At 44.1% G+C, this 26750-nt stretch overlaps 1 protein-coding gene across 1 annotated transcript in view; it reads right to left on the reverse strand.

The window, feature by feature from the left end:
- LOC126295032 (plasma membrane calcium-transporting ATPase 2-like) overlaps positions 1-26750 on the reverse strand; it is a 606942-nt gene that overhangs the window by 539910 nt on the left and 40282 nt on the right. The window contains exon 3 of the mRNA XM_049987282.1: positions 15213-15401. Within this exon, the coding sequence (XP_049843239.1) occupies positions 15213-15401 (189 nt within the window). The remainder of the gene's footprint in view (positions 1-15212; positions 15402-26750) is intronic.

Here is a 26750-nt window from a genome sequence, read left to right on the forward strand (position 1 = left end):
TCACAGCCTTCCTGAATTCCTGACCTGTTATTATATAGTCAATCACAGATCTGGTTCCCCTGCCTTCCCAAGTATACCGGTGAATGTTCTTATGTTTAAAAAAGGAATTTGTGATTACTAAGCCCATACTGGCACAGAAATCCAAGAGTTGTTTCCCGTTCCTGTAGGCCTCCATATCCTCTCCAAATTTACCCATAACTTTTTCATACCCTTCTGTTTGATTTCCAATCCTGGCGTTAAAATCACCCATGAGCAGAACACTGTCCTTGTCCTTTACTCTAACAGCTACATCACTGATTGCCTCATAAAAACTATTCATCTTATCTTGATCTGTCCCTTCACAATGCGAATATACTGACACAATCCTAACTTTCTTGCTAGACACTGTCAAATCTATCCACATCAGTCGTTCGTTTACATACCTTATTGCAACTACACTGGGTTCCATTTCTTTCCTGATGTAAAGCCCTACACCCCATTGTGCTATTCCTGCTTTGACTCCTGACAGGTAGACCTAGTATTCTCCCACTTCCTCTTCTTTCTCACCCCTTACCCGAATGTCACTAACAGCTAAAATGTCCAGCCCCATCTTACTTGCAGCCTGTGCCAGCTCTACCTTCTTTCCAGAGTAGCCCCCATTGATATTAATAGCTCCCCATCTCATTACCATTTGTTTGCCAAGTCACATCTTCGGAGTCCCTGTTTTGTCAGTTAGAGGTGGGATTCCGTCACCTCCAAAGGTCCGAGGCATTTTGCTCTGATTGTTGCCAGCATCATATTTAAAGTACCAGGGAAGCAGGTTGCTAGCCTTACTTGCCCCGAGTCCCACTGGGTATTACCCCTAACGGTTGAGGGACTAACCGGTGGATTAGGTAGTCTTTGACGTATGAGCACAAAGGTGACCACGACTCAGAATATGTCCGACATGCCCTGCCTTATTACAAAGTAACTGGTATCCCGACTGTCGGGACCACTTACTTGGCCACTCATACGTTGCCCGTGGTTCATTAACTAGGACATGACTACAGGAACCCACACCATTAACCACTATTAACTACTTAAAGGAAAAAATATACAAGTATCTGTATAATGTGAACTATTAACTAACTATCATGCATGAAAATTTAGCAAAATAATTTGATAGCCTAGTCATATTTGAATATAATGACAGTTTTTGCATGTAAATATTATTTCTAAACCTAAATGCACAAAAAAGCCTAATAAAAAACCACAATACTGTTTTCATATAATGTACAATGCTTTAACATACATGTGAAAATAAGTGACTGAGGATGATTACCAGGAGCCAAAGATATTGCTTAGAGTCCAAAGATGAATGCATACTGATGTTGATGTCGATTTCATCGGCGCCACGTAGCCTCCCCCCCCCCCCCCCCCACTATACGGTGTACACTTGAGAGGCCGAGAGGGGGGGGGGGGGGCGACTATGGCGTCGGCAGGGGTGGTCTGCGGGAGCCGGACAAAGGCCAGCTCAACAGCATCATTGGGGAGCTGTGTGGGTAGATGTCACAAAGGAAGACTCGGCCACCAAAACTGGTAGTCATTGAAGTGAGTCGGGCGTCGAACTGGGCGTGTTGGCCGTGCGGCGACAGGTAAGTCGGCGGTTTGCGGGTGGAACGGAGCGACAACGATGATGTCTCCAGTGAGAGTGGTGAACACACGAAGCATGTCCAGGTCGGGAGGGGAACACATTTCACCAGGTAGCAGGGAATGGCAGAAGTTGTGTTGTGAGCACTGGATGAAGAGAAACACACGACGAACAGTGTATAATCATGTAGTATTATTGAGATGTAGTGGATTATGTCCGGGGGGACAGGCACAAACACCTCGAGTGAGGGCACATTCAAGACGGGAGGGGGGGGGGAGCGTGAGAAACCTCGACAGGGCGAGGCAGACGATGGTGGAGAGGTTGAAGGGAAAGGCAAAGGGCCCAGCGGCGATGGTATCATCATAGGTAAGCTCGATGTGGGGAGCATATATGGTCTCTCGATGGAGTGCGTGAGAACGGAGTAGAGGGTGAGGTCGGAGAAGAGCTCAACGATTGGAGTTGGAAGTCACTCGATCGAGTGTGCAAGTCTGACGTGGAGGGAGTGGTCGGAGCATCGTGAGCCACGACAGTGAGTGGCATGGTCGTGGCCTGAAAGGGGGGGGGGGGGGGGTAGAAGGAGACTTGACATGAGCAGGCTTAAAGCTGTTGAGAGAGACTGTAACAGCTGAATCTTTCATCTGGATGTCATAGGTGTTGGCTGAGTGCCGGAGAACTCGGTATGGCCCGGTATATGGTTGGAGGGGAGCACGGACAGTGTCGTGTTGGAGCATGACGTACTCGCAATTGTCCAGAGATTTCAGAACATGAACCTTAAGGAAGGAATGGCTGGTAGGTGGAGCGATATGGAGGTTAATGAAGTGGCATCTGATGCAGTCAATGAAGGAAGGTAAGTCAGACTGAGGGAGAGAGAGGGCTCACAAGTTTGCCAGGGAGAACAATGTTCTGGCCGTATATGAACTCGGCTATTGTGCCTTTGAGGTCTTCCTTATAGATCGCACGAGTGTCGAGTAGCGCAAGGGGAACGGCCTCCGTCCATAGAGAGTCGTGGCATTCAAGAGCCGGCTTGAAAGTGCAGTGCCAGCGCTCAACTAGCCCGTTACTTTGCGGGTGATATGTTGTGGTACTGATGCGCCGGATGCCTCAAATGTTACAAATCCTGTTGAACAGGGGCAACTCAAATTGTCTGCCCTGGTCAGTCATGATGATAGCTGGACATCCAAAACGCAATACCCATGACTCGACGAAAGCTCGAGCAACAATTTCTGCCGTAATATTGGAGAGGGGGACAGCCTCGACCCAGCGAGTTGTTCAGTCGATAGACGAGAGAACATAATGAAAGCCATTAGAGCGGGAGAGAGGGCTGACAATGTCAATGTGAATACGATGGAAACGCTCAGGAGGGATTGAAAAGGCACCGAGGGGGAAGGGGAGGGTTGAAGTGTGCTTGTGTACTTTGCAGCATTGGCACATGATGCAGGAGCATGCCCATTGCTGGCAGTCCTTGTTGACATTTCTCCACACAAAACACTCCGCTACGAGGCGGGCAGACACACGAACACCGGGGTGGACTAAATTATGCAATTCGTAGAAGACAGCTCGACAGAGTGTGGTTGGGATGAGGGGGCGTAACATGCCTGTACTTTCATCGCATCAGATCCCACCAGAAATGCCCTGCAAGGTGGTGCGGATGAAATGTAGTGAAGAAGTAGAGTCTGAAATCAGGTTGTGTGTTTCCTCGTCAACGGGTTGGAGGTTGGGCAGTTCAGAGAGGTCTAACAGTGAATGGACGGCGTTGACTCATGAAAGGAAATCAGCAACTATATTTTCAGCACCCTTTATGTGTCTGACATTGGTGGTGAAATGAGATATGAAGTCTATGTATCTGAAGCGGTGAGGAGGCGGGTCAGCTGGCGGGTTTGTAATGACCACAGCCAGTGGTTTGTGGTCCATTAAAACATAGAAAGGGCGTCCATCAACATCAGTCTTAAAATGCTTAATCGCTTCGTAGACTGCGAGCAACTCCCTGTCAAATGTGGAATATTTCCATTGTGCATTGGTGAGATTGTACGAGAAGAACTGTAGAGCAAAAGTTTGGCCATCGATTGTCTGGCTAAGGACAGCGCCGATGGCAGTATCGCTCACATCTGTGGTGATGAAAAGCTGTGCATTGGGATGAGGATGCGCGATGGTGCAGGCCTCGGCAAGAAGATTTTTGAGGGCAGTGAAAGAGTCAGTCATAGCAGGTTGGGGAAGGAGACCAGACAGCGTGGTCATCGGTCTCATCGGATTAGGGAAGGATGGGGAAGGAAGTCGGCCATGCCCTTTCAGAGGAACCATCCTGGCATTTGCCTGCAGTGATTTAGGGAAATCACGGAAACCTTAAATCAGGATGGCGAGACGTGGGATTGAACCATCATCCTCCAGAATACGAGTCCAGTGTAGTCATAGCAGGGGTCCATGGAATGGGCCGAAATCCAGAAGTATTGGTGCCTGCCAAGGCATCCGTCAGTGGAGCCTGAGTCTCTACAGCCCGAGGTAGAAGTGGGCGATAATTATTAACCGTCCCCAGAAAGTGTCGGAGCTCTTTGAATTGCAAAGGTCTGGGTAGGTTCAGTATTGTTTGTACTTCCTCATGGGGCGGTGAAATGCCATCGGCATAGACCTGAAAACCAAGAAAAGTGACAGCGGGTTGATGTAGCTGCAATTTGTCCTGGTTGATATCGATGCCTGCTGCCGCAAGAGTGTTCATAGCAGTTTGCACATGTAGGATGTTGTCCTCGATGGAGGAGCTGAACACAAAACTGTCATCAAGATATGCAAAGCAGAATTTTATGTCAAATAGCACTTCGTTGATGAAGTGTTGTCAGTTCTGGGTTGTGTTTTTCAGACCGAAGGGCATGAATCGAAACTGAAATAATCCAGTCGGGGTGGCGATTGCTGTCTTCTCGATGTCTTCAGGTGCCATGGGGATCTAGTGGTAGGCCCGTTTGCGATCAATGACAGAAAATGTAGTCGCACCTGCGAGGGAACTGGTAAAGTCAGCTATGTTGGGTACGGGGTAGGTGTCCATTAATTGTTCGTGTGTTTAGTCGACGGTAGTCTCCACACATGTGCCAGGACCCGTCTTTCTTGGTTGTCATACGTATGGGCAAACACCAGCTGCTGGCAGAGGGTTCAATGACGCCTGATTTTTAAGGTCGGTGAGGCGCTTGGGAAAAAGTCAACGTGGTTTACTGGAGATCGGGGGACCTGGCGTGAGGTGAAGCTTGTGAACCATGCCATTGGTGACGACAGAAATGTTGCCAGTGGCACGAGAGGTGGTTTGTTTACAATGTGTGGCGGGCGGGGCAGGCAAGGCGTGGTCGTGGTGTTCGGAGCCACTCGGCGGATCCGGCAGCAGCCGAGGCGGCGAAGTGTACCAGGAGTAAATGCGACAAGATGGCCACCAGCCCAAAGCAGTGGCACCATGGTCGAGTGAGGTCGGTAGAGCTCGTGAGCCGTTAGCGGGTCTATTGACCGAGGGCGCGGTCCGTGGTAGCGCGGCCACGGATGAAACGCTTGGTGCTAGTGCACTCTTTGTGTTGTCAGTGGCGGTCGCACGGCGGCACACAGGAGCTGAAGTTGCATAGTTTGAGGTTCTGTCTGTGAGGGGCAGGGTAGGAGCCATCAGATCGGGAACATGTGACACTCAGTCACACATGTGCACCTGCGTCCAGCCGAGTGTCAAACACTGCCGTGTTAGGAGGGTGTGGCCCTGCGGAACTGTCAGTACACATTATGGCAGTCTTGATAGCACAGTTGCAAGGGGTAGTGGGAGATAAACACACAGAGGCTTGATTGCTGGGATTGCAAACAGATTCGGCACACTTACTGACCTTGATTTGTCCTTGCTGTAGTGTCTGTAATTCCTTTGCTGCATCGGAGAACTGGAGCTGTGTTTCGTGGAGCCGGAGGGAGAGCTCGAAGTTTTCTTGTGTAGGCGAGTGACGCGTTCAAGCTTGAAGAAGCACTTGTGCATGGTTTCTTGTAATGTCATCGACAGAGATGAGCATGTGCGGATGAGATGAGCCTGGACCGATGTGTCACAGGGGTGGGGTGTTGCTCGATGGAGCACAGGGAAGTGAGTCTTGGACGGATGATGAGACACGGTGGTTCGCACTAAATCCGATGAAAGTTTGTGGTGTCGCAAGAAGTCAATGCCTAGTATAGGTTCGTCAACTTTGCACACTAAAAAATCCACTCGAGTTTGCACTTTGTGGAGAGTGAGACGACATGAGAAATTGAACCCGAGCATTGTAGTTTAGTTGAATTAATGGCTTGCAGTGAAGTATGATGAGGGTGGATATTTGATGACGCTAAGGACGTAGGCAGCAGCGAAACATCGGCGCCTGCATCCATCAGGAAAAGGTATCCCGACAAAATGTCTATAACGTAAAGTTGTCCGCAATTATCTGGCCGTTCCTGGACAGAATGGAGCACTGGAGGGTGCCTGTCATGTTGTGCACAGGACACGCCACCCAGACCTACCTGTGATTGGCATTTGGGAAGTAGAAGGGTGGTCTGCAGTTCCGTGCTGCCTCACCAAACCAGTGTGGAAGTAACAGCATGGGTAGTGCAGTTCCATTTCCTGCAGAAAGTTCATTGCCAGTGGCAGTGGCCAAGGTTCGGCGGCCGCAGCAGGTTCAGTTTCAGGAAGAGGCATGACTGTGGCTGGAGCCGGTGACATTCCAGTTGCTTGTTTACTGCTTCCCTGAACAAGCAGAATGGTCAGCACAGTACGGCCCCTGCCGCATCCAGACGCAGGGCAATGAGCCTGAACCTGAGACTTGTCAGGTAGGCAGTGGCTGGCGAAATAGAGCAGTGATGCATCATGTATCTTGTCAAAAATTGTCATTCTTTGCTCAACAGGTTCAGGAGACCTATGAGCCAGAGCAAAGTGGATGTGAGGAGATAATTTACCTGACCAGATGGCAAGGAGAGCTGTGTCAGAGAGCAGATCAGCGCTGACCCAGGCACGTAGCCGTCTCCAGAGCTGGGAAGGTCTGTTGTTGGGTAGTTGCTTGACGCGGAGCACTAGCCGTATTGCTGCCTCAGTTGAGCGTGCAAGCCGATGAAGAACTGTCTTTTTGGCTAGAGTGTACCAGGTAGATGAGTCCAGGGCGTCAACCAGGTCAGCAATCAAGTCCTCCTGGTCGTGCAGGTGGGCAATGAGGCACAGAAACCTGGTTTGCTTGTCAAGTTTGTAATTGTTGAACACTTTGTCCACAATTTTAAACCAGGTTGTTGCTCTGTCGGGATTGAACGGCGGCAGAATCAGTAAGCATTGTAGAATGTTCGGAAGAACAGGTTGAGTTGAGTTTGTCAGGGCACTGCCTGAATAGAGCTGTTGTTGCTGTAGTATTCCAGGAGTGTGTGCCTCCAGGGACTGTGGCAACGACGGCTGTTCAGGTGGCAGCGTGAAGGTGACACGTTGTAGTTGAGCATGATCTTTAGCGACGCGGAAGGCCAACGTGGGTGAGACACCGTAATGTGTCGATTGCAGTTGCGGAAGCTCAACGCGTTGCAGGTGTGTTCGGATTGACGCGGTGCGGCAGACCGATGCGGATGAGGCACTGAGATGTGCCGAGAATGGTAGCGGAAGCTCAACTAGAGCCGGTGCAGGGGCAACAGGTGAGAAATGTTCAATGTTTGAGAATGCGTGTTAGTCCGCGGAAAGCTCAACGTATGATCATAGCTGGGGCCATCTGTGTTGCAGGAAGGCTGCGGAGGTGTGGGCTGTCCAGAAGCACAGTATGGGAAATGATGTTGAACGTGGGATGGAATGTGTGAATGTTCACTGTTCATAGTCACTCCACCCAAACCGGTGTGCAGATAAGGTGAATGTCGTGGCACAAAACACTGAGACGTAGCAGTGGGATGGAGGTGGAGGTCAGGCACAGATAACAAGTTATTGTTCCAGTTGCAGGCTGAGGTATGGAAGTAGGAAGGCACATGCTGATGCTGAATCGAGGCAGGCGCAGGTGTGGTCGGATGTTGAGAAGGTAGACCTGTGAACGAAGCACTTCCGGCCACATGGCAAGTATCCGTGTGGTACTGCAGGGATTGCGGCGTGGCAAATTGTTGTCGTGGTGGTAGTCGGTTGTCTGACGAAGCATTTGAAGAATTCGGCATTGGTCCCACACTGCACGGAGATCTGTAAGAGGTAACTGTACAGTCGATGAGGGAGGCCACATGTGGCGGGAACAAAGGCGTATGATAGCCAGAGTCATGCGCACTCCTAACCTCGATTAATACTGCCATCTTGAAAACATCTAGCGAAATCGGCAGAATCATCGAGTGAGAGGCATCGTGTTGCAGTCCTGGTGTGTGTACATTGCCCGATGCATGTCGATCACAAAATCTGGCATTAGGCGCTGGGCCAAAGTCATTGTTCAAATGCTGTGTCGATGTAATACACGCAAAAATAACCGACACAGAGGTCATGGACACAGTAAAATGGCGAAAACGGAAGACATTACAACTCGGAGTTACCAGTGAGGATGACTACCGGGTTGGTTGCACCAATAATCACACCCATTTAGCAATAGTTCATTTATTAACCTTAACACATACAAGGATCACAAATAACATGGCGGAACAGCCGAAGATAATGCTTAGAGTCCAAAGATGAATGCATATCAATGTTGGTGTCGATCTCATCGGCGCCACATGACGAATGTAAGACAAAGGCTGAGGTTTGTCTGTCTATCCCTGGTTTTTCCACCCTATCCAGTGGGCCATGCCTGAATAGATGGACGAACAAAATCATTCAAGGTTCAAGTTCTAACACAAAACAGTGGAAACAGTTTCAACAATAACAAAGGTCAACATTTTAAGAAACGGATAAAGTTCAATTAGCTGCAAGCAATCTATTAACTTATTACAGTAATGTAATAAAAGGAGAAAAAACCTGTATCCAACTGTCATGATGCATATGGACAATAATGTATCTTCTAATGAAAGACTCCTAACAGCTATCTACCTAGTTACAATTCAAGTTTAATGACTTTTTGCTCAATGTTGATATCAGATGTAGGTGTGCATACAGTGCTTAATATTCAAGTGAGCTTTTGTGGTGTGACAGCCACTCTTGATGAATTTTCCCCCATATCAAGAGAAATAATTATTAAACAAGTCTAGTATGCATACATGAAAAAATATTCAATTTTAGTGTGACAAGTATATATGTACTGCCATGATGCAGGAGCCTTGTAACTATTATCGAGCTAAAAATACATGAAGATAATAATGTACAATACTACATAAAGACACGTACTAGTCTGAAAAGATCTCTTGCTCTTGGGCTCTGGTTGCTCTTGCTCTTGTACTCTTGCTATCTGACTCTCTCTTGTTATTGTACCAACAATATTGTATCTGTTATCATTACCAATATGACACAGACACTGTGTTGTATCAATTCATATTAAGTGTCATAAAAGCTGTTTCAGTTTAAAATATCTAAAAAATATTTTCTGTGTACAGACTCGTTGAAAAGTATAGTAAAAGCATACCGGTGAAAGAAAGTGAAGTACTTTTTGTTTGGCTCATGACCTTTTCATATGCTATTTTGTGCGAGATTATCATTTAATTGTCAACATTCATTAAAACTTGCAATCATATTTATTTTCCACAGTCCAATAATCTTCTTGGATAAAATTATCCATTTGGGTTCTGCCAAATGAATTGTTCTCCAGGCAAACTATGGGTCATAGCTTATTTCAGAAATCTAGCCATAGTGATAATTATTTCTGTCTGTCATGCAAATAAATTACGATGAATCAAAATGAAATAATTCCATTGTTAGCCCCCGGTTCTTCTTATAACATTGCCACCAAAGACAGGATTTTCAATAAATCATTTGCGTAACTCCAAGTTGGCCTATTATTAGAGTCCATAAATGAACTCCGGTTTTATTTCAAATTAGAGGCGGTAACATTATAATGTTATATTATGTAACATCTGTTTCCAAAATGTTTATTTTACATTCCCATTCACTGCCTTCACCAACTCACAACCGAATAGTCATCTTCCAACTTGACCTAGACCTCAGGCTACACTACAAATCAGTCTGACAGCACAAGCAGGATTTCCAAGGGGGGGAGGGAGAGGGGTGTCCCACTATTGCGCTGTAGCCCATTTGTAGGTTACTACTCCAATGTGAGCCTGAAACTGGTCAATGCATCAACACTGTCATATGCTATTCTGCCAGTAATTATTCCCTCCTGTATGGTGCAAAGCTGCACATCAGTTATCAAGATAATGTCGCTCTTGGAATAATATCCTTAACCTACTCCCATGGGTAAAGTCCACAAATTCAAAGTAAGTTGACTATACACAAAGAGAGAATGAAATCCTTCCCATCCAAATAACATTGTAGGGCACTTAACAAGCTACCAGAAGGCTTAAAACTAAGAAACAGTTTCTTTAGCACAATTGAGGACAATGGAACCGAAGTCCAACAAGTGTAGATGCAGACAACTTCAAAATACGTTCAAAAGATGGAACTACCAAAAGAACTAATCCCATCTCAGAGGCTGAGAAGCCTTAGCAGGCCACACACCAATGAATGTACCTTGTAGGCTTTGCCACTAAAGGCAAAAAATAAATAAGTAGCCCATCTCATGTAAAACTGGATAGTGTTGTTTTATGTATCCCGAAAATTGCATTTATTTTAGGATAATGATTCAAATCACTGCACTCTACATATAATGACTGAGAAGTTGTCAGTTTCACTCCATTTCTTAGTGAAAGGTGTTGTGTCTCCAAGTCAATGCAATCCTCCATATCTGGTCCAAAAACTGAAAAATGAATTTATTTTTTCAGAAGAAAATCTGTTTTCCTACTCGTCACCTGACTTCATTGGCTACTTCATCACTGCTCTCTGAATACAGCTGTCATTGCCTGCTTCTGGGCTCGACTAAGCATGCTGACTTGCTCTGTTTTGTTTATATTTGCTTACTTTATTTCTGCACTTGACGCAAGTCTTAGCCTGTCACATTTCTGTAACTTTTTTTTACAAATAAAGAAATAAATCAAGTTCATTACAGTACTGTAGTGCCATCTAGAATCAACCTGGGGTCTAGATTCACACACTATATACACTTTCCAAATTCATGTGTTTATGCTGACACGGTTAGCTACCAGCCACCACTGCTGGACTCTAGCTGATTGATAAGATCTCCCGTTTGATCCCATACGATGATGTGGAGCATACTGTGTGCCCTTGATGATTTGTAGCTCATTGCTGTAAACAGCAGATATAGCAAAAATAAATAAAAATTTAAAAAAATTAGAAAATAAAAAATATAGTGTCAAACTTTTATCAATTTAGCCCATTTAAGCTGTATTGAAATACGAAGTAATCATGTTTCTACAAACATGATTTTCATCTTAACAAAATGTAACAATAAAAATATTTTTCATGTTACTGAAACTTGTCACAAGTTGAAATGGCTAGCACAAAGTCAACAAGGCATCAGAAAAGGCAGCACAACTGCACTCGCTATGGTGAGATTTTGTTCTGCCATAAAAACCACTGCTGTCTTGTTTCACATTCTATACTTTCATTGTCAGTTTTGTCAGTAATGCAACAGGTGATATAAATATCTTTTAAATCTCCAGGTTTTGCTATAAGCAATTGATGATACAAAGTCAAATGTGTTATCAATCAGCAATGCTGCAACATAGTATGGAATTGCATAAACCCCCTTCGGAGACTATATATGACGTATGGGGAGAACATGGAAAGGAAAGTGTGCTTACATCTTCGTCTATACTCTGCAAACCACTTGCAGTGCATGGCATAGGGTACATCCCATTGTATTATTATTATTATTATTATTAGGGGTTCTTCCTGTTCCATTCACATATGGACCATGGGAATAATGACTGTTTGAACACCTTTGTGCATGCAGTAATTATTCTAATCTTATCCTCATGATCCCTAGAGCGATATGTAAGGGGGTTGTACTATATTCCTAGAATAATCATTTAAAGCTGGTTCTTGAAACTTTTGTTAATAGACTTTCTCAGGATGCTTCACATATGTCTTCAAGAGTCTGCCAGTTCTTCAGTATCTCTGTGACACTCTCCCACAAATTTAACAAACCTGTGACCATTTGTGCCGCCTTTCTCTGTGGTACCTGGTACGAGTCCCACACACCTGAGCAATACTGTAGAACTGGTTGCCCAAGTGATTTTTAAGCAATCTCTTTTGTACACTGATTGCACTTTATCAGTATTCTACCAATAAACTGATGTAACCACCTGCTTTACCCACGACTGAATCTATGGGATTCCATTTCATATCCCTAAGAATTGTTACATCCACATGCTTATATGAGTTGGCTGATTCCAACAGTGATTCATTCATATTATAGTTCATTGGATACTGCATTTTTTTCATTTTATGACATGCAAAATCTCACAGTTTCAACGTTTACGTTGAAACTGTGAAATTTTGCAAGTTGCCAATCTCTTCACCACACTTAAATCTTATCAAGATCTGAATGAATATTTATGCACCTTCTCTCAGATACTACTTCATTATAGATAACTGCATCATCTGCAAAAAAAATTACTATTAATATTGTCTCCAAGGTCATTAATATACAACATGAACAAAAAGGATCCCAACACACTTCCCAGGGGCACACCTGAAGTTACTTATACATCTGACAATGACTCTCCATCCAAGATAACATGCTGTGTCCTCCCTACCAAAAAGTCTTCAATTCAGTTACAAATTTCACTTGATACCCCATATGGTCATACTTTTGAACATAGGCGTGGGTGCAGAACTTAGTCAAATGCCTTTTGGAAATCAAGAAACATTGCATCTACCTGATCCAAAACTTTCAGCATGTCATGTGAAAAAAGTGCGAGTTGGGTTTCAGATGATTTTGGACGGTAGTTTTGTGGAACACTTCTACTGCCTTTCTCGTAGAAGGGTGTGACCTGTGCCTTTTTCCAAGAACTGGGCACAGTTGGTTTTTTTTTCTTTAAGGGATCTATGATAGATTATAATTACAAAAGGGGCTAACTCAGCCGCAAATTCAGTAGAGAATCTGACAGGTATTCCATCAGGGCCTGGAGCTTTGTTCAACAATTTCAGCTGTTTAATGTCAAAGAAGAAAAAAATCATTGCAGAGCATGTGATTACTGTTCCAGAATGGGTAAATTCCATGTTCGTGTATTAGCAAAACATTGTGTGTGTTCCATAAAATTTTGGGTGTGCAGCCGCATATATTCAGTTTCTTCTTCTAATATTTTGGCTGAATCCTGTCCAGCCATCTTCAGAGTGAGCCGAGGTGACTAACACTTGCTCCAACACTTGCTCCATCCTTTTAAACTTGAGGACGGAACCACTGTGGATGCAGTCAAAGATACACAAGGTGTCAGAGACATTGATAGGCAGCAAAGAGGTGTAACATATGCATGGAAATTAAATCTCTGGCTGCACAGTCGATCCACACGGTGATATTGATGTGTCAAGGAGAGCTGTACTGTTGATGTTAAGACGTCTTTGTGATTTAATTACAGAAATTGCCAGATTCCATGATTTGTCCAAGCTGAAGCTGCTATCTCTATTAATTAAATTCATCACCAACAGAATTTCAATTGCTTCTTTCACTACTGAGTCCCAGAACGATGAAGTCCAGTACAAAATTTCGACATTGTCATACACCGTAGAGTGCCCAGTGTCAATACAGTGCTCTGCTTATTAGGTTGTAAGAGATGTGTGTACTTGTGGTGCTCTGTGCATCTCCCCTGGACTGTACATGTCATCTGTCCAATGTATGAACTGCCGCACACACAGGGTATCTTATAAATATCCATGCATATGTTACACCTCTTTGCTGCCTATCAATGTCTCTGGCACCTTGTGTATCTTTGGCTGCATCCGCAGTGGTTTGGTCCTCGAGTTTAAAAGGACGTAGCAAATGCTGGAGTGTTAGTCACCTTGGCTCACTCTGAAGATGGCTGGATGGCATTCAGCTGAAATATTATAAGAAGAAACTGAATTTACGTGGCAGCATGCCCAAACTTTTATGGAACAGTCTTTATGCCGCGAAGACATGCAGATGCATGTTGTGTGTGTGTGTTTATGTAATTTTGTGTCTGGGAATTGATTAAATATTTTCTATGAAAATCTATGAAACTGTATAATTATGCTCTTCACAAAATCTATGAAAGTCCACATTTTTATCCTAAAATTCCTTTAAAAAATAAATAAATAAATATAAATAAATAACAAAATAATCCAATGGGGATACTGATACCAACTTGTATGTGTGTGAATGTTCATTTTTGTGTACTTTTATATTGGCAGTCAGCTTAACACTGAGTACTTGGTTGAGTTGACTGGTACTTACTTAAAATATGTCATCTTCAATGACTGTGAATGTTAATAAAAAGAAAACAACAGGAAACAATCCCTTAGTTGTGAGCTAAAATATACTATTTTCAGTGAAAATGCAGATCACAGTTTGTGAAATAGCATCAAAAATAACGAAAAAAATGTTGTTGAGTCTTGATGGGCTGACCGCAAGTAAAAATTTTCCAACAACAGATGGCAAAAGGCAAAATGAGCTGGACAGATACCATTCCTAAATGAATCAGTTCTACACTGACTTCTTCCACTTCATTCTGGCATATACATCTTCCTCTATATGGCCACAAATAATACACTCACTGACAGTGGAAGTTAAGTGCCTAAAAAGAGAGAAGGAAGTGAAATGAAAGGTTATGTTGTGCAATTTCAGGGATTGAAAAATCACGTTGGAATCAGCAGCAGAAGCACACTGCCCAATCATCGGGTGGTAGAATGTTGTGCATATCATCCAACTCCCTCTCTCCCCATCCAACCCCCTACCACAAGCCCCCTTTCCACCTTACACACTGCTGAGGTTCAGGTGGGAAAGGCATCACACACCTCTAACATTCTCTTCTGAGTTCAGTCACCCAAACTGTTGTAACTGGCAATCGACATCCCAGATATTTGCACTGGAATAGAGTTAGCATGCAAACTGATCCCACATGTATTGAATTGGAGACACTGTGGGGGACCTCGGCAATTGAGGGAGTATCTCGATGACATGCTGGCAGTTCATATCAACGTGTGCCATTATTTGATTGAAAAATGGTCCCAGGATAATGTTTCACAGGAGTTAATACATGTGCATACGGGATGTCTGTGACCTGGTTTTTATTTTTTGTGCTGAGTTTGATGATTTACTTCTTAGCTATAGGTAGCATCTTGAAAACAACCTCTGCATTAGACACTGGTTATCAACAAATTTGAGTGTGAATGCAACTACAACAGAAAGAAAAGCAGTGGAAAAGGAGAATGGTTACACAGTTGTAGAGGCTATATCTAATAACATCCACTGCTCACAGCTCAATTATGCACCAAAACAACACACTGTCAGGATGCCGACTGAGTATGGTCTCCTTCTACACCATGTGACATGAAATATTGTTGTTAGTACGCAATGCCAGAAATCTTCATATTGTCAACTGTCAGTGACTGGATGGAACTCAAAGCTTGTTTACATTCCTTAATTATTTAATAACAGAATTATTATTAAAATATGGTACTTACGTCTTTCCTTATAAGGATAAAATGAAAGACCCAATGACACCAAAGCAGCAATTTCTAAAACAATGAGGGTGACATCTTGGAGAGCTTCCCATATGAGGTGAAGAAATGTTTTTGGCGGTTTCGGCGGTACCATATTGGAACCAAATACCTTCCTTCTGTTCTCCAAATCTGCTCGTATCCCACTGAGACCTGTAACAGTGGATAGTTACACAACCACAGTGATCAAGTAAAACTTTTGGGAAATGTCTCTTTTTTTCCAAATAAGATAATATGTATACTTTAGCAACAGGAAAATACCAGGTGTGGAAACTATGCTAAGACTTTTAACTCCTCACATGTATACTGAGTGAACCAAAACAAAAATGACAAAAAATTTCTGGAGTTTGTTCAGGGATATATTCCAAGTATTTTGGCATAATGGATATGTTGACTCTGGTGGCTCACTAATCATTACACAGTAAGAATTTAATTACTACTTATTTTGTTTCTTTCCCAGCTGCCTTTTTTTTTTCAAAGTACCTACGAGAAAGTGAAAAACCTGTACAAAGTTACTATGAATGATTAATCCAGTTTCAAAGCTCTTTACTTTCCAAAATATCACAAGTGGAAATACAAATATGATTGGTGCATGAACAGAATCATAAACTCACAAAGTCTGCATTTTGTGCTCAGCAAAAGTTCTATGAATACTCCTCTGGACACATGACACATGTCCAAGTTTCTTCCATACCTTATGCAGCAACATCCTGTCAACGATCATTACAGTATCATTGATGCATACTCTGAGCTGTTCCAGTGTTCTTGGCTGTGGGGGCACATAAACATTGTCCTTAATGGACTCCCAAAGAAAAAGTCATATGGCATTAGGTCAAGAGACCTGGAGGGCCAAGGGAACAGAGCCCCATCATCTTTACCACTATGCCCAATCCAGCAATGCAGGAGTTTCATGTTTAGATAGTGATGGACATTGATGCTCCAATAAGGGGGTTTTGTTGGAAGTGAAGTTCTCAGAATCTGCAGTCAGTTGTGAAAATAACCACAACTGCTACATATCAAGGGCAGAGGTATGTGAAACAGACTTATCATAGGAGAAAAATGACAATACAGCTTTGTCTGTGACAATGCACATAGAACAATAACCTTCCGCATATCTTGTTCATGCATCACAATCTCATAATGATTTTCAGTGCCACACATTTTCAAATTGTGATGGTTAAACTTTCCTTATGATGCAAAATTGAAGGCACCAGGCACAACCTTACAGTTTTAATTGTTCCACAAACTGCAGATGATACAGTTTGAAATTTTCTGCCGTATTTCACATACATGACTTGCACAGACTGTTGATTTTTTTGGATTGCATACAAAACCTTTGGTTCACTCTCTCCAAGGTTGCATCTGGAACACCAGTTGAGTAGCACTTTTCTATTTACAGAGATAACCAGTGACCTTAAATTGTCAATACTAATGCACAATACTTCATTTACATGGTGGTTCTTTTTCAAAATTCCTTTTGAATGCATGCTGCCCTATCATAACAGGAAAAATCTCACATATTCCAACACACAAAAACTCTCTTTTTTTTGTCAAGGTATTCCACCCTTAACAACAACTGATGGGTAGAAAGGAAACTCTGAGAGTTTATGGTTCCATTCATGCTTCAATAATATTTGTACATGTAATACAGAACCTTGGAGACAAATGAATCATTTGTAGTATCTCTGTATTATGAGACTGCAACTGTACAAAACAAAATGCACAGTAATGCAATAACCCTCAGATGACGCAAAAGTAGTGAAATGCAGGAACGGCACACCAAAGAATGCCCATGCTGCTCTTTAACTACATTCAGTGAAGCCATACATGACACATGTATTGGTCAACTAAAAATGCTTCAGCACAAATAGTAAAATAGGCATTACTTTTGGCAACAACAAATACCCTGATAAGAAGTGGGGTGTGTATTTTTCCTTCTTTTCCTGCTGCTGTTTATTTTGTAAGATTGTGGTGGGTCTTATATCAGCACTAGAAGGAAGTTGCATCCCTGGCCGATACAACAGGGAAATATTTTGCAGACCCCAATACACCGCCACATGAAAGTAGACCTTTATCCTCTCTTCTCAGAGTAGATTTTTAGTGGTCTGGATCCTTCTGTGCCACCTACCTGTCGATTCAAATGTGGTGAAGATTCCTAGAATGCTTCTGCACATTCTCTCTAATGCATTGCTAAATAAATAGTCACACTTCTCACAAACAGGGGTATATTTCACCCATATTTCCACTATTACTTTTTACAACACAACTAACAACTGCTACGGTACTACCACTCTCTTGAGTACATTCGAATGTCCATACAGGTACACTGTAGGACCTGAGAGAAAAACACAGATAAACAACTACCGCTCTTCAATTGTTCATTATGCCTTTTTGGTGTGTCACTTACTCCATGGCTCTCTGATTCAGGTACTTGCTGCACCATGGCACAAATGATTTCCGGACTGCCAGTGGTTGTAATACCATCTTCACTGGTCCCCTTCTCATGGGCTCCACCACTGCTCCACATTCGCTGCATACAAGAAAGGAAAACACACAGTTTCCCTTCCTTATTCAACTTACTCATGAGCATCTCTTGCTGATGGCTTTCCAATGGTGTGTTGGGATGTTTACAAATATCCCAAAACACCACATATCCCACCACTCAAAAAAAGAAATTTCATGCTAGTTACATATACATTTTTACTAACAATTCTATTGCTATTATCCTACTCTTAATTCTTTAAGCTGCCTTTGCATAATCTCTCCAACATAACTTTTTATAATTGTTAATGATCACTCGTGACTATGTTCACTTTATTGCTTAAGTATTTTGTTCCTGTTTGGCAGGATTCATTCATTTCCTTCATACTTGTAATATTATTTCTCATATCTTGTTACTTTCTTTAATAGTATGACTATCTTTTCTAGATCAGTCGAAGTATCTGAGGGATGTACACAGTATTACAAATACATTACTTGTCATTAATGTTATTCTTAAGTTCCTTTTATTTGTGGTCCTCTTGACCTCATAACCAATTAACCACTTTCATTTTTGATTTTAGACAATTTTACTATCTACCTACTGGATACTTGTGAGAGATTTATTTTGATACACTTAGACATCATAATATTATTCCTCTTTAAATAGGTAATGCAATATTAACCTTCTTTAAATAGTTTGCTCATCTTTCATCATTATACTGATTATAAACTTTCTGAGTTTCATTATATTGACATCTTTTTAGAGAACTTAACTTCTTTAATATCCCACCTTCGAAGAGTATGGACTTGTATTCCAAACCCTTTGTGTGCAATTACGTTGAGGTGTAAACTGTCTCCACCACTGCACTCAAATCCTGTCACCTCTGTACTATAAATCTTTGGGAAAAACCTCTTGTTATTTATAACTAATTTTAAGAATAATCTATGGATCATCCTTTAAACAAACCTCACCTCACTTCCACCAAAGACCACTTCTGTCTCAATGCTGTAAAATATTTCTATTTCATTCAGTGTGGTAGTGCCCCATATTTATTCCTCTCCTACTATGGTACAGGACAGTCCCTTCCTTGGTGCCTCTGCCCGAACAGTATAGGTTGGCCTTTCTTAGGTCCACCTATCTGCCTTTTACTCATCATTCCTAGAGCACACTCCACATTTCAGATATATTTATATCTTCCATTACTTTTCCTTCTACTTTCTCCCATATTACTTTGAGGTTCCCTTTTGACTTACGTGTCTGTCCTCTTTAGCTTACTACCTTCTTCATATCTTAACTCAGCTGTTGAAGACACTACATATCTAAGTATTCTTAATTGCACTCTATTCTTTCTTTTATTCTCTCTTTTCTTAAAACCCAAGCTCCAGCTAGATTACCAATCCAAAACACTACTGTTTCTACTGCCCTCTTCTATTAATCAATTTTCTGTACCTGTAGAATATCTTTCTATTTGTCATCCTATTTTTATAGTCACGTCAAATATTATTTGGTTCTTGGTTGCTTGTCCTCCCTCCCATCCTAATTTATGAAAATTGTATTTCTTTAGTTTGTCAGCATTGTATAAACATTTCTCCTGACCAGTATGTGGGTAAATTAAATAGTATGCTTTCTGGTGTGGACTATCCATGATCAAATGGTCCTGCATCTTTCGGAAAAAATTTCTGTGTTTCCTTTTTAAGATTGGAACTATGATGTACTTGACAGTAATATGTTCTAAATAATATCTCTTTATTATAGTTACCTAGATTGCACATAAGGGAACCACTCTGAAAGTCTATCACAACTACATATTTCATCAACCAACCTACTCCTCGTAATACTTTCATAATTATTTTAGGGACTATTAACACGGTTTGTTCAAATACCAATTGATCTATTCCTAAGCTAATCCTTGTTTACCATCTCCAAATCCCATGCCACTTTCCTAGACGTTGACCTCCATCTGTCCAATGGCCAGCTTCACACATCCGTCCACATCAAACCCACCAACAAGCAACAGTACCTCCATTATGACAGCTGCCACCCATTCCATATCAAATGGTCCCTTCCCTACAGCCTTGGCCTTCGTGGCAAACGAATCTGCTCCAGTCCTGAATCCCTCGACCATTACACCAACAACCTGAAAACAGCTTTCGCATGCCGCAACTACCCTCCCAACCTAGTACAGAAGCAGATAACCAGAGCCACTTCCTCATCCCCTCAAACCCAGAACCCCTCACAGAAGAACCCCAAAAGTGCCCCCCTTGTGACAGAATACTTCCCGGGACTGGATCAGACCTTGAATGTGGCTCTCCAGCAGGGATACGACTTCCTAAAATCCTGCCCCGAAATGAGATCCATCCATCATGAAATCCTCCCCACTCCACCAAGAGTGTCTTTCCGCCATCCACCTAACCTTCGTAACCTCTTGGTTCATCCCTATGAAATCCCCAAACCACCTTCCCTACCCTCTGGCTCCTACCCTTGCAACCGCCCCCGGTGTAAAACCTGTCCTATGCACCCTCCCACCACCACCTACTCCAGTCCTGTAACGCGGAAGGTGTACACGATCAAAGGGAGAGCCACGTGTGAAAGCACCCACGTGATTTACCAACTGACCTGCCTGCACTGTAACGCTTTCTATGTGGGAATGGCCAGCAACAAACTGTCCATTCGCATGAATGGACAGAGGCAGACAGTGTTTGTTGGTAATGAGGATCACCCTGTGCCTAAACATGCCTTGATGCACGGCCAGCACATCTTGGCACAGTGTTACACCGTCTGAGTTATCTGGATACTTCCCACCAACACCAACCTATCCGAACTCCGGAGATGGGAACTCGCCCTTCAGTATATCCTCTCTTCTCGATATCCGCCAGGCCTCAACCTCCGCTCATACCTCACCTGTCTTTCAACAACTTCTTTGCCTCTGTACTTCCGCCTCGACTGACATCTCTGCCCTTACTCTTTGCCTTTAAATATGTCTGCTTGTGTCTGTGTATGTGCAGATGAATGTGTGTGTGTGTGTGTGTGTGTGTGTGTGTGTGTGTGTGTGTGTGTGTGTGTGTGTGTGTGTGAGCGCGCGCGCGCGAGTGTACACCTGTCCTTTTTTTCCCCTAAGGGAAGTCTTTCCACTCCCGGGATTGGGATGACACCTTACCCTCTCCCTTAAAACCCACATCCTTTCGTCTTTCCCTCTCCTTCCTGAAGAAGCAACCATCGGTTGCGAAAGCTAGTAATTCTGTGTGTGTGTTTTGTTCATTGCGCCTGTCTGCCGGCGCTTTTTCGCTTGGTAAGTCTTGGAATCTTTGTTTTTAATATATTTTTCCCATGTGGAAGTTTCTTTCTATTTTATTTACATCATCATTAATTTGAACCCAACAATTACGTTTGTTATTGTCTCTGTTGCATTTCGAAATCTTCTCTATCGTCTTACTTTCTCTTTTCGTTTGTACAAGTAGTTTCACTTTGTATTCATCTTCCCTTTTTCCGTAATCTACCATACATTTTATCCTGCCTAATTATACTCAACAATACGTAATTTGCTTCCAAACCATAACTTAAAATTTTCAACACTTTCAACATAACCGCTGCTATAAAATCCACTGTTCCAAGTTTACAAACATTTCGTGTAAACTCGTGAATACTATTTCACAGCTTCAGTTCCTTTCACCCATTACACAACCATCTCAGTTATTTCCAACAACTTTCGTTTTATTTCCATTCCCGTTTTTCCCACATAACCGATCATTTTTTAGCAGCTTCCCACAGGTTTACACGTTATTATTTCTTCATCAAACAATTGTTAGCCTCATTCTCATAACCTGCCAGTACACAACCAGTCCTTTGAATACATTTACACACACATTTTTTCGAGATTTTATTCGAAAAATTTTTTCGAATTTTATTTTTTCGGAATTTATTTTTTCGAAACTTATTTCGAAAAAATTTTTTCAAAAAATTTTTTTTCGAAATTTTCTTGAATTTCCCCACCCTTTAACGTGATCTGGATACAACATAACTACCCAACCTTTGCACCCATTGTTGGTCACCAACCTAAGTTCAGCACAGGATCAACATAGCTCATCTCAAACCAACACTTTTTCGAATTTTTTCACACCTTTATCTCTCCCTATATAAATTTCTATTTACTTTCACTTTAACCTCATATTACCCTTTCCACCTTCTAATACCATGTCAACCTCACAACATCCCTACAACGACCCCATTAAATTTTATTTACATTCCCTCCGCAAACATGCCTTCACCCTAGCCAGATTACGCTCCCATATTTTATTTACTCAGGCTTGTCTGACATTTGGCATTACTCCCAAAGGCCTCACACTTAAAGTTCCCATCTCTGGCTGCAATCCTTCTTTCCATCAGTCCTTATACCAGTTCCTGACAGCACAATACATAGCCCTCACCCGCCTAATCCTTCACCTATACATCGACTCGGCCAATGAACACACCCGTCAACTCCTATCCCAAATCAAAGTTCTCAATCTTTCCTCTCCCACATCCACACCGGCTGTACATAGCATCCTCCTACTGGCCAACCGCAAATTAGAACAACATGCCACCCTCCACCTCAAAAAACTATCCAATCTCCTGGTTTCCCACCTCCGGAAAGGCAACTCACTCACCCTCCACAACCTTTCCAACAAACCTCAACCTCCTCTCATTGCACACAGACCCAGTCTCTCCCATCTACTCATCTCCCACTTCCAGCTCCACTCCCCCCAACACCTCAGAATTCTAGTCAACACAATCTGGAACCACAACACCCCAATTCAGTGGTTCACCTTTCCTCCAAACCTCTCTCCCATTCCGAAACCTCTGTCCTATCCAAAGGCCTCACCTTCAGCCCCACTCCCAGGTTCAACCAAACTGCCCTTGTCAAAGATTTACTGTACTACACTCTTAGTCTCTGCTGGAAATATCACTTTGCCAAGAAGAAAAATAATTCTGATCCCACTCCTAATGATCCAACTCCCCAAGACACTATCCAAATTGAACCCTGCCTGCAACAGTTCCGTCCTCCATCACAGCGGGACCCACCTCCTATTCCTCAAAATAACCCTCTCCAAACCTTCCAGGAATTTCTCACTTCCAGCCTTGCCTCTCAATCTTTCTTGAAAAACCTTAATCCTACTCCCAACATCACCACAGCCAAAGCCCAGGCTATCCGTGATCTGAAATCTGACTGATCCATCATCATTCTTCCAGCTGACAAGGGTTCCACGACCGTGGTACTTGATCATCGGGGGTATGTGGCTGAGGGACTGCGTCAGCTTTCAGACAACTCTACATACAAAGTTTGCCAAGGTAATCGCATTCCTGATGTCCAGGTGAAGCTTCAAGGATTCCTCAGAACCTTAGGCCCCCTACAAAACCTTTCACCTGACTCCATCAAACTCCTGACCCCACCGACACCTCGCACTCCTATCTTCTACCTACTTCCTAAAATTCACAAACCCAAATATCCTGGCCGCCCCATTGTAGCTGGTTACCAAGCCCCCACAGAACGTATCTCTGCCTACGTAGATCAACACCTTCAACCCATTACATGCAGTCTCCCATCCTTCTTCAAAGACACCAACCACTTTCTCGAACGCCTGGAATCCGTACCCAGTCTATTACCCCCGGAAACCATCCTTGTAACCATTGATGCCACTTCCTTATACACGAATATCCCGCACGTCCAGGGCCTCGCTGCAATGGAGCACTTCCTTTCACGCCGATCACCTGCCACCCAACCTAAAACCTCCTTGCTTGTCCCCTTAGCCAGCTTCATCCTGGCCCACAACTTCTTCACTTTCTGAAGGCCAGACATACCAACAATTAAAGGGAACAGCCATGGGTACCAGGATGGCCCCCTCGTATGCCAACCTATTTATGGGTCGCTTAGAGGAAGCCTTCTTGGTTATCCAAGCCTGCCAACCCAAAGTTTGGTACAGATTTATTGATGACATCTTCATGATGTGGACTCACAGTGAAGAACAACTCCAGAATTTCCTCTCCAACCTCAACTCCTTTGGTTCCATCAGATTCACCTGGTCCTACTCCAAATCCCATACCACTTTCCTAGACGTTGACCTCCATCTGTCCAATGACCAGCTTCACACATCCGTCCACATCAAACCAATCCAACAAGCAACAGTACCTCCATTATGACAGCTGCCACCCATTCCATATCAAACAGTCCCTTCCCTACAGCCTAGGCCTTCGTGGCAAACGAATCTGCTCCAGTCCTGAATCCCTCGACCATTACACCAACAACCTGTAAACAGCTTTCGCATCCCGCAACTACCGTCCCAACCTGGTGCAGAAGCAGATAACCAGAGCCACTTCCTCATCCCCTCAAACCCAGAACCTCTCACAGAAGAACCCCAAAAGTGCCCCACTTGTGACAGAATACTTCCCGGGACTGGATCAGACCTTGAATGTGGCTCTCCAGCAGGGATACGACTTCCTAAAATCCTGCCCCGAAATGAGATCCATCCTTCATGAAATCCTCCCCACTCCACCAAGAGTGTCTTTCCGCCGTCCACCTAACCTTCGTAACCTCTTGGTTCATCCCTATGAAGTCCCCAAACCACCTTCCCTACCCTCTGGCTCCTACCCTTGCAACCGCCCCCGGTGTAAAACCTGTCCTATGCACCCTCCCACCACCACCTACTCCAGTCCTGTAACCCGGAAGGTGTACACGATCAAAGGGAGAGCCACGTGTGAAAGCACCCACGTGATTTACCAACTGACCTGCCTGCACTGTAACGCTTTCTATGTGGAAATGACCAGCAACACACTGTCCATTAGCATGAATGGACACAGGCAGACAGTGTTTGTTGGTAATGAGGATCACCCTGTGGCTAAACATGCCTTGGTGCACGGCCAGCATATCTTGGCATCTTGGCACAGTGTTACACCGTCTGAGTTATCTGGATACTTCCCACCAACACCAACCTATCCGAACTCTGGAGATGGGAACTCGCCCTTCAGTATATCCTCTCTTCTCGATATCCACCAGGCCTCAATCTCCACTAATTCCAAGTTGCCGCCACTCATACCTCACCTGTCATTCATCATCATCTTTGCCTCCACACTTCCGCTTCGACTTACATCTCTGCCCATACTCTTTGCCTTTAAATATGTCAGCTTGTGTCTGTGTATGTATGGATGGATATGTGTGTGTGTGTGTTTGTGTGTGCGCGCGAGTATATACCTATCCTTTTTTCTCCCTAAGGTACGTCTTTCCGCTCCCGGGATTGGAATGACTCCTTACCCTCTCCCTTAAAACCCACATCCTTTCATCTTTCCTTTTCCTTCCCTCTTTCCTGACGAAGCAGCCGCCGGTTGTGAAAGCTCGAAATTCTGTGTGCGTGTTTGTGTGTTTTATTTATTGTGCCTATCTACCGGCACTTTCCCGCTTGGTAAGTCTTGCAATCTTTGTTTTTAATATATATCACTCCTGGAAATTGAAATAAGAACACCGTGAATTCATTGTCCAAGGAAGGGGAAACTTTATTGACACATTCCTGGGGTCAGATACATCACATGATAACAATGACAGAACCACAGGCACATAGACACAGGCAACAGAGCATGCACAATGTCGGCACTAGTACAGTGTATATCCACCTTTCGCAGCAATGCAGGCTGCTATTCTCCCATGGAGACGATCGTACAGATGCTGGATGTAGTCCTGTGGAACCGCTTGCCATGCCATTTCCACCTGGCGCCTCAGTTGGACCAGCGTTCGTGCTGGACGTGCAGACCGCGTGAAACGACGCTTCATCCAGTCCCAAACATGCTCAATGGGGGACAGATCCAGAGATCTTGCTGGCCAGGGTAGTTGACTTACACCTTCTAGAGCACGTTGGGTGGCACGGGATACATGCGGACGTGCATTGTCCTGTTGGTACAGCAAGTTCCCTTGCCGGTCTAGGAATGGTAGAACGATGGGTTCGATGACGGTTTGGATGTACCGTGCACTATTCAGTGTCCCCTCGACGATCACCAGAGGTGTACGGCCAGTGTAGGAGATCGCTCCCCACACGATGATGCCGGGTGTTGGCCCTGTGTGCCTCGGTAGTATGCAGTCCTGATTGTGGCGCTCACCTGCACGGCGCCAAACACGCATACGACCATCATTGGCACCAAGGCAAAAGAGACTCTCATCACTGAAGACAACACGTCTCCATTCGTCCCTCCATTCACACCTGTCGCAACACCACTGGAAGCGGGCTGCACGATGGTGGGGCGTAAGCGGAAGACGGCCTAACGGTGTGCGGGACTGTAGCCCAGCTTCATGGAGACGGTTGCGAATGGTCCTCGCCGATACCCCAGGAGCAACAGTGTCCCTAATTTGCTGGGAAGTGGCGGTGCGGACCCCTACGGCACTGCTTAGGACCCTACGGTCTTGGTGTGCATCCGTGCGTCGCTGCGGTCCGGTCCCAGGTTGACGGGCACGTGCACTTTCCGCCAACCACTGGCGACAACATCGATGTACTGTGTAGAACTCACGCCCCACATGTTGAGCAATTCGGCGGTACGTCCACCCGGCCTCCCGCATGCCCACTATACGCCCTCGCTCAAAGTCCGTCAACTGCACATACGGTTCACATCCATGCTGTCGCTACATGCTACCAGTGTTAAAGACTGCAATGGAGCTCCGTATGCCACGGAAAACTGGCTGACACTGACGGCGGCGGTGCACAAATGCTGCGCAGCTAGCACCATTCGACGGCCAACACCGCGGTTCCTGGTGTGTCTGCTGTGCCGTGCGTGTGATCATTGCTTGTACAGCCCTCTCGCACTGTCCGGGGCAAGTATGGTGGGTCTGACACACTGGTGTCAATGTGTTCTTTTTTCCATTTCCAGGAGTGTGTGTATATATATATTAAAAACAGATTCCAAGACTTAAAAAGCGGGAAAGCGCCGGCAGACAGACACAATGAACAAAACACACAAACACACACACACAGAATTACTAGCTTTCGCAACCGATGGTTGCTTCTTCA

This window comes from Schistocerca gregaria, chromosome 11 (assembly GCF_023897955.1).
Source record: "Schistocerca gregaria isolate iqSchGreg1 chromosome 11, iqSchGreg1.2, whole genome shotgun sequence".
Classification (NCBI taxonomy): Eukaryota; Metazoa; Arthropoda; class Insecta; order Orthoptera; family Acrididae; genus Schistocerca; species Schistocerca gregaria.